The sequence below is a fragment of the Suillus bovinus genome (genome assembly GCF_016758785.1).
Source record: "Suillus bovinus strain UH-Sbo-P2 chromosome Unknown EDB93scaffold_5, whole genome shotgun sequence".
In the NCBI taxonomy this organism is placed as follows: Eukaryota; Fungi; Basidiomycota; class Agaricomycetes; order Boletales; family Suillaceae; genus Suillus; species Suillus bovinus.
The window spans coordinates 876,977-886,664 of record NW_024542061.1 but is presented as its reverse complement, the minus strand read 5'-3'; the positions used below and the strand labels follow the sequence as shown (position 1 = coordinate 886,664).

At 45.8% G+C, this 9,688-nt stretch overlaps 1 protein-coding gene across 1 annotated transcript; it reads right to left on the bottom strand.

Moving 5' to 3' along the window:
• Positions 1–3,148, bottom strand: EDB93DRAFT_1100675 (uncharacterized protein; the record flags this gene model as incomplete). The annotated part of the gene is made up of 5 exons (XM_041447025.1): positions 1–200; positions 388–1,613; positions 1,727–2,045; positions 2,103–2,764; positions 3,126–3,148. 5 exons carry the CDS (start codon positions 3,146–3,148, stop codon positions 1–3), a joined length of 2,430 nt encoding a protein of 809 aa, XP_041312252.1.
• Between the last annotated feature and the right edge of the window lie 6,540 nt (positions 3,149–9,688).

The following is a 9,688-nucleotide window of genomic DNA, read 5'->3' as shown; positions in this document are numbered from 1 at the left end:
TCATTCATCCTCAGCTTCGTCCTCCCCATCCCCTAGTTCCAGCAAGTGGGATGTAACAGCATTGTTGTCAAGCGCTTGCAGCTGCGAAGACGTTGGATGTCCACCGGGGGTTGCCTCACCACTCAAATACCGTCCGACGGCCTCCAGCAGCACTTCCACCTTCTTCTGTTTTGTGGTTGGTATGTGTTTGGCTGCCGGTACTGCAGGGTCAAATCAACGATGTCAACAAATTTGCAGGTCGATCTCTGGGGTGCAAAGCTTTGTGATATCTTCAAGTGTGAGACGTGGGATGACCACATCAAGTTTTGCTCCTGCAGCATCACGGCGTGCTCGTTTCTTGAAATCTTGCTCCCAGTGCTGCCGCACCACCTCTTTATCATACTCGACCTGCAGTGAACCGCTGTTTACGCTCCTCGCCACTCTCGTCCCTTTCACGAGCCTTTTTTCGGAGTTTCTGGCGTGAACTAACATCCAGAACATTTTCAATGTACGTGTTCATTTGATTCTTCTTGTACATGAAATGAGAATTGAAATGCGATAATGACATGTGCGGGGCACGGCGGAGGGATGTGCGGATAGTACCAAGGGCACCCTCATTGTCATCATTGGTAGTTTTCATGTGAGCCATCTGTCGTTGGGAAGGGGATGACTTATCAATTGCTCCGCCAGCTGCGAACTCGGCAGAAAATCGAATCCACGTGTCGAGAGCCCCCTCGAAAAAGGCAACAAGGAGTTGAGGGAAGTGAGGATATGTTTTGCGATCCAGTGCAAGACGTTGAATAGCATAAAATGCTTCAGGCCGCTCGAAAGGCTTGCCGTCGAGTGTCAATGTCTCGTAAGTAGCGTCGGGTGCCAGAATTAGATTAATATCATTGACGATGTGATTAAGGTGTGAGATGACCTTCATGTGAATTGGTCCAAGGTCTAGGATGTTGGCTGTCGAGTTACAAATTGTACGCAGGTATGGGTGGGTAATACATTGATTATATGTTGCCCAAGACATCATCTCCTGCTTGGTTTTGAGGCATGTGAATCCCCAGTAGACATTGTACTCAATATTGGTGGATGTGCGGCTTTCTTTTTTCAGGGGGACGAGTTTGAGGAATGTGAGGTAAAGTGTGTCGTTTACGAGATACTCAAAAGCAGCATCACTGTGGCTATGATACCGTGTGTTGCTTGTGTCTGGCCATTGGATTCTGTAGCCAAGTTCAACCTCGAAATAATAGCGCAGTGAATCCTGTTGTCCCTTCTTGTCGTCTTTGTGCCGGAAGACTGCACCCGCAAGTTCCAGGACTTTTTGTGCACCTCCTGTCGAAACCTGGATAGCACATTGTTTGGCAGTTGACGAGCCTGCAGAAGATGCTGCAACATTGTCCTTGTTCATCAATAAAACTGGACCCTCAACACTATTTTCTATCCACCAGGCACGCATACGAGAATTTCCCCCTTTGGCAGCGTTAAGTTCTTTGTGCATGCAACAGCCAGCCCAAACGAAGAAGTCAATGTCATCCTTTTCGGACTGTGGAAGTGAATCAAATTGCTCCTGTCCAATTTGTGCGAGCAGGTTGTGATGCGCATTGTAGCAGCACCTCTGTTGTTCATCAACGCCAAGCCTATCCCACCCGCTTCATTTACGAGGGATTCTGTCATTTCCCAAAGGAGGTGTATGACATCATCTGGAGGTAAGGTGGCAAGGGCCCTCTCCCCTCAAACTTCTCGCTCACACGATCGTTTCCATTCAGTAAAGAGCCGAACGAGCTTTTTCTGATCTTCCGCATGATCAGTAAGCATCCCCTTCACTTTGGAAGGGAAGTCACGGACATCCAGAGCGCCTGCTGTACCCCCAACGACATCATTGTAGGTGTCATACATGTCCTCGATACGTGACTTCCACCCCTGAAGCTGTGTTTCGCTCTTGTAGTTCACCTCGTGCAGGATACCAGCGAACCGAGTTGCAGCATGACCATCTGGCAACGAGTAAGTGACATGATGGCTCTGATAATTGATATTTTTATGTGAGGTTGCATCTCCACTCAAAGTTACTCCTGTTTAGCAATTTTCAGATACAATTGTTCTCTCCGAATCATGGTAAGCCTCTATACCTTTTGCAATGTTCATCTCATCAACAAGTTGAGCCTCGGCAGCCACTCCTCCCTCAGCCACTATTCGACGGATGCTGTGTCCACTAACAGAACCAGTGATCTCAACACTGAGTGCCTCCGCCACGGCATTAATGGTGGCATTAACACTCCGTATAGGTACATCTAGGGTGGCAACCATATTGCGCACCATGGCACGGGAAGTGTCTGTGAAGATGCCTTTCTCCTTTAGTGCGAAGGAGCTTGTAGTGGCCTCAGTGCTGTGAATGCGTGTCTTCTCGATGGTGTGATGCTTTGCTGCAGATGCACGTGCTGCACGCATAGTCAGTGCACGGTTCCGTTTCATGAGTATCTCGTTATGACTCTTGAGGCAATTGACACGTTGCAGAGTGTCAGCGAGCTGCGCTTCAGCCACCTGAGCTCCTGCCGCAATATCGGAGCTCGAAGCTTGCAGAGAGTGCAGCTGCTCCTGAAGACATGCAGCAGCATTGTCCTTTCGTGAGGCCCACTTGCACTCGCTGCGGTAACGCTTCTCGTATGTCTTGGTCTTCTCACGTTGTGTGTCGAGCTCAATTTTCAGGTGCGCCACGATTGCAGGACTTGGACTACTGTCCCTTGCACTGTAGATTTCGGCAGGAGGACTATTCTCCTTTTCAACAGTTGTTCTAGAGTTTAAGCGTGTAAGATGAGCCTTTTGTGTTGGAGAACGCCGTTTGACTGGGTTATAGCGGTCCCTTTTGACGTATCAGGGCTGCATTGGACAGTTAATCCTTTTCTTGACGCATCGAAACGTGTCGCATCACATCATTTTGGGCTGAGTCAGCACGCTCATTACTGTGCTCAAAGATCGACTGGTTCCCAGCAATGTGACCTCTCATGTCACTTGAAAAATCTGGTGAAATGTTTTCTTTTTACTCCATCCTTGTATTCTATGAAAAAAAACTAAAAAAACGGTGCACTTCATGCCATTGTAGTGAGTAATCCTCCCAAGGCCAGCACCATTTACACTTTTTTCTCATAGAATACCTAAGTCTCATTAATTCACACATATTTCTCCATACAAACTTTCTGTCAGATTGTTGTGGTAGTATAGTGTCAGTCGATCTTTTTATTGGACACTTGTTTCGACTCTATGCACTGCAAAGCAAATCACGGGTGGAATTCAAAACTGACTGAGCGCTGCCCATCCCCACTGTCATTACATCAATCCTTCATGTATCTTTCTAAAGTATTAGGGCTACTATAATGGACATATATGGGTGTTATTCCAGGTCTCTGATCCCATCACAGGCTTGTCATGTTGGATATCTCAACATAATGTGCAAGTCTCCCTATTAATATTCATTCTTTTATCTGTATGCTCACTTACTGCACACATGTACAAATGCATGCCTCATCTTTACATCATTGCTAACATGCCAGACAAATATATAATCCTCATACCTGCATCATTCTACCTCAGTCTATTTGTTCTCAGACTGAGGTATGACTATACATTCATTATCATACTCGACACTGACTAACATTTAACGTAGTCTTCAAATAATCTCCAATTGACAAGAATGACATGAGTATGAAAATCAGTGGTTCTGAGCCCAGCACTGCAACCATTACTACACTGAGTACCAATACTTGGTAGGACCACCAATACACTCACATAGACTCGGACTACAACCTTCATTAAGAAAGTTAAGCATAATAATAATTTTCATTTATTCATTATCATTTTCCTATATTGACTAGCGAGTCCCAAGTCCTGACCCCTGGTAGTCAATACAATTCCCAAGTTATTTGAACCCTACATCAATGGATAATACATAGAAATACAGAATTCATGTCCAGTTGTAGTCACGTGTACCGGGTGTTGAGTTTCGGGTTTCAGTACTTGACACTCGGTGATTTGTGCAGTGAGGGAAATATGGATATGTTGTATACATATCTTTGGGTTTCAGGCTTCGGGTTTCAGGCTTTGGATGTCGGGCCTCGGCACTCAGCACTCAGCACTTGGTGATTTGTGTACCGGGTCTCAAGTTTTGTGTTTTCGCACTTGACACTCAGTGATTTGTGCAATGAGTGAAATATTGATATGTTGTATACATATTTTCAGGGCTTCGGGCTTCGGACATCGGGGTGCAGGGCCTTGGCACTCGGCACTTGGTGATTTGTGTACCAGGTGTCAAGTTTTGGGTTTCAGTACTCAACACAGTGATTTGTGCAGTGAGGGAAATATGGATATGTTGGATACATATTTTCGGGTTTCAGGCTTCGGGTTTCGGGCTTCGGACATCGGGCCTCAGCACTCGGCACTCAGGCACTTGGCACTTGGTGATTTGTGTACCAGGGTGTCGAGTTTCGGGTTTCGGTACTTGACACTTGGTGATTGGTGCAGTGAGGGAAATATGGATATGTTGTATACATATTTTCGGGTTTCGGGCTTCGGACATCGGGCTTCGGGCCTCAGCACTTGGCACTTGGTGATTTGTGTACCGTGCTTTGAGTTTTGGGTTTTGGCACTCGACACTCAGTGATTTGTGCAGTGAGGGAAATATGGATATGTTATATACATATTTTCGGGTGTCATGCTTTGGGTTTCGGGCTTCGGACATCGGGCCTCGGCACTTGGCACTTGGTGATTTTTGTACCGGGTGTTGAGTTTCGGGTTTCAGTACTCGACACTCAGTGATTTGTGCAATGAGTGAAATATTGATATGTTGTATACATATTTTCGGGTTTTAGGCTTCGGGTTTCGGGCTTTGGACATCAGGGGTGCGGGCTTTGGACATTGGGGCATGGGCCTCGGCACTCGGCACTTGGTGATTTGTGTACCAGGTGTCAAGTTTCGGGTTTCGGTACTCGACACCTGGTGATTTGTGCAGTGAGGCAAATATGGATATGTTGTATACATATTTTCGGGGTTCGGGGTTTGGGCCTCGGCACTCGTCATTCGATGATTTGTTTAATGTAAATGAAAAATGGGCATGTTGCATACCGGGTTTCAAGTTTGGGGTTTTGGCACTCGACACTCAGTGATTTGTGCAATGACTGAAAAATGGATATGTTATATACATGTTTTCAAGTTTCGGACTTTGGGGTTTGGCTCTCGGCACTCGGTACTTGGTGATTTGTGTACTGGGTCTCGAGCTTCGGGTTTTGTCACTTGACACTTGGTGATTTGTGCAATGAATGAAAAATGGACATTTTGCATACATGTTTTTGGGTTCCGGGCTTCGGATTTTGGGTCTCAGGCTTCGGGTCTATCGGGACTCAGCACTCGGTGATTTGATAACTGGACTTTTAAGCTTCAGGCTTTGGGTGTTCAGGTGCTCATGTGTTTGGTGTAAGGAAATAGAAATTTCGCACATTTTCACCAGTTTCCAGTTTCCAGTCTCGAGCTTGGGGTGTTCGGGTGTCCGGAATGGATGTTGCACAATGGGATTCGGTTTTCGGGCATCTGGGACTCGGTAATCCGTGAATGTCAGACAGATATCTCACTACCTCGGCCCACCCGTCTATATAACATCCCCCTCCATCGGCCCACCCGTCTATATAATAAATATTCCACCACTCCCTCAGCCCATCCGTCTACAAAATAATTCCAGTATGTCGGCCCACCTGTCTATACAATAAACCCTTACATCGGCCCACCCATCTATATAATACATATTCCACCACTCCCTTGGCCCACCCATCTATACAATAAACCATTACATTGGCCCACCTGACATCTTCGAGGATATATATAATATCAGCATAGATGTGCCCACCCATCTCCATCGGAAATAATATCCCTCCCGGCCCATCCGTCAACATTGGGGATATACATAACATCGGCCCATAGTCCGCTGGCCCATCTTATATGGGATATTATGTAGGTCAGGTGACCCGTATAATACAGAAATATGTCACTGTAATATGTGCTGTGACATACCCGTGGAGTCTGAGTCAACAGAACTGACAAACATTAAACTTTGAGCAACTGTACAGTTCTTCATAAACCTTAAACACTACACAAATGGGATCATTATTATAACCTTCAATCTCACGCACAATCTCCCCTCGGCTATGTTTGGCAAATGTGTCAAGAAACTCACAGCGAAAGCAGCTCAGGCTGTTGCTGATGGAAGCCATGGGCTGAAATAAAGGTTAGCAGTATTAGTAACAAGGCACCATTGAAGAAGTTGAAGAACGTACCTTCGAAATCTTCAGAAACAAACTCGCTGAATTCAAGTCCCCCAGCCAGTACTGCCAATAGTCAGCCTCTTTGCAGGCAACCTACAGTTCATACAGAAGAGGAGGAGGAATCCTTACATGGAAATGCCATTGTTGTCGAGTCTGACACAGAGTCAGAAAAATCAAAGGCTGGTGTTGATGATTCTGATGCTGAGGCCTCAGATGATGAACTTGGCAAGTCCTTGATTCCTGTCATAGTGTTCATGATTTTAATCAGTAGATGTCATGTAGAGAGGTTAAAGAAATGTTGGACATCACCTGTATATGCTTTTTTTGAACTGATGCCAAGCATCGAGTACACAAATGGACGCTGTGCACATGTCTTCAAGTGCATTGGAAAAGGCTGCAAGCAGCGCATTCGAAGGTATCTTGATAAAGGTGACGCGAAGTCAACCAGAAACATGGCAAAACATGTCAAGAGTTGTTGGGGCGAGGCTGCATACAAGGCTGCCCAAGATGCAAAAATGGCAGTCTCCACACGTGAAGGGGTGGTTACAAGTATTTTACAGACTGGCTCAATCACCACTGCATTTGAATGAAAGGGCAAGGGCAAGGTGTCATATTCACACCAGCAACATACAAAGACAGAGATGAAGTGAGTACATTACACAATGAAGCAACTGTAAACTCACGGCATTGATCAGAGCCAAAATCGTACACTGGGTTAGTGAAAGCTTGCACTCGTTCGAGATCGTTCACGATAGAGGGTTCCAATGCTTGATGAAAACAGGACACCCTGAATATTACATCCCATCGCCATCAACAGTTTCTCGTGATGTCAAGCTTGTATTTGTCAATGTCAGAAAACGTATTGCAAAAATGCTACAGACTTACGATGGTGAATTGAACTTCACCATGGATGCGTGGACTTCACCAAACCATAAGGCATTTGTAGCTGTTTCGGTTCACCTCGAGCACAAGGGTGAACCATTGGCAATGTTCCTGGACATAATAGAGGTTGCAAAGGTGAGTATACATGCACTGATCATAAAGACAAACTGACAAACCTTATTTTCCGCCCAGTTGCACACTGTATTCCATCTTGCTGAAGCATTTGCAAAAATTTTGCAAGACTTTGGAATAACAGATAGGGTCGGTCATTCTCTAACATACACACACAAAAACTTACATATTGATAGATCCTAAGTGTCACTGCTGACAATGCATCCAACAATGACACGATGACTGCTGAACTTGGGGATCTTGTAGCACATTTTGGTGGCAAACCTGCGTGGACACATTGCTTTCTACACGTGGTCAATCTCGTTGCAAAAAGCTTGATTAAGGAGTTCGACTTACCCAAGAAGAAGGCTGACGAGGTCCTTAGCAAGGCTGAAGAGGATATGCAAGAACTCACAACTGATATCGAGTGGGAGGATCGGATAACGGTAGCTGAAAACGGGGATGGGGACCCAAACAGTGACGAATTCGACAACATGGAAGGGTGGGTTGATGAAATGTCTGCGCTGACAGATGTCAAGCACAAAGAGCTACAGACACATATACAGCCGATTAGATTACTCCTTGTCAAAGTTTGTCAAATCAAACACATACCTTGCAACCATCTGACCATAACAAACAGCTCCGGAAACTTGCCTACAAGATGATTCATTCAACAACACTAATTCTTCCGGAATGGAAACTCACCTTGGCCAAGTTGAAGTTGCCAGAAAGAATCATGCCCCGTTATGTCTCAACCCGGTGGAACTCGACTTTTGATATACTGCTATTTGCAATCGAATACCAAGCAGCAATCAATGTGATGACAGACAAATGACGAATGGGGTTGGGGGTCTTGGAGTTGAGTGGGAAGGAGTGGGCATTGGCGAAACAGCTATGTGACGTATTGAAGGTATGTCACACATCACAAGGTTGCACTTTGTCTCAATCTCATTGAACAAAAGATCTTGAAGCACGCAACACTCTTTTTTTCTCGGGGAACACCCAATCTTGCCATGGTGATCCCTGCCATGGATCACATTGATACTGTCCTGACTAATGGGATTGTCAATTCCCAACTACTCGACCCTGCCATTCGCACCACTCTGCGTCTCGCCAAGAAAACATTAAATAGGTATTATTCTCTTACCGATAAGTCAGAGACTTACTGCATCGCCATGGGTATGTCCTTTTGTTCACACTTGTACTACAGATTTGCTGACAAGTCTCTTGCAGTTTTGCATCCACACCATAAGCTTGAATACTTCAAGACTGCTGGATGGGAAGACGACTGGATTGCAACAGCTCATTGCATTGTCCACAACACATACAAGCGCTCATACACCCACTCTACTGGAGCTACTCAAGCATTGGAAGACTCAGGTGGCCCAATAGCCCAGGTGCGCCATTGTATTTTTATTTTTATTTCATATTGAAATTTAGCGCTACAGGATGATGATACTACCACTAATATTTTTGATCGCCTGCCTGCCCTTGCAAAGCCTGCAAAGGCTCCTGCGACTAATGAACTCGACGCGTATCTCAACACTGGTGTCGAGGAAGTGGAGGATGCCCTCGTATGGTGAAAATGGCAACACTCAACTTACCCCCATCTGTCTTGCATGGCACTCGATTTCTTGACTATTCCTGGTATGTGTTGTGCGCCGTCTCGCTAGATCACTCTAACATTCATTTCTAGTGACATCTGTTGATGTCGAATGTGTTTTCTTGTGGGGCCGCTTACTTTTATCCCATGTTCGGTCATGACTTTCTGCCGAGACAACACGTGCTGTACTTTGCTTAAGCTGCTGGAGTTTGAAAGGTTTAGTGAAGGATGGTGATGTTATGTCTGTTGCAAGGCTGCCAGACCTCGAGGGAGACGAGGCTGATCTTGAGGCTGGCTGGGATGACATTGTATTCACTTGACCTATGTACTATCTACAGTGTTTTTTATAACATACCTGCGCAGTACCCATGTACCCGTCACTACCCGTCACTACCTGCCACTACCTGCCGCTACCCATCTTGAGACCCGTACCCATTTGTACCCTTGGGTGTACGGGTACGGGTAACTGGCGGGTATGGGTGCGGGTCTAAGCTTCGACACCTGCGGGTTTACCCATACCAATGCCTACTCACAGCATCATTCCCTGACCTTTCCCAAGCTATTTCCATATCAGGTGACACTTTCCCGCATCATGCAACCCTTGCGCAACTTTCCTGCGCCTCGCGATGCCCTCGCATCACTCACTTTCCCGTGCTTTCATTGCCCTATCATCCAGGAGCATCCATCCACTGTCCAGCAAGTCTCACTGGTACATATTTTCGCGTTTTATTCAGAATGGCACCATATTAGAGCATGGACCCTGACTCACATACATTATTACATACATTCACTGTATAAATGAGAAAATAAATGG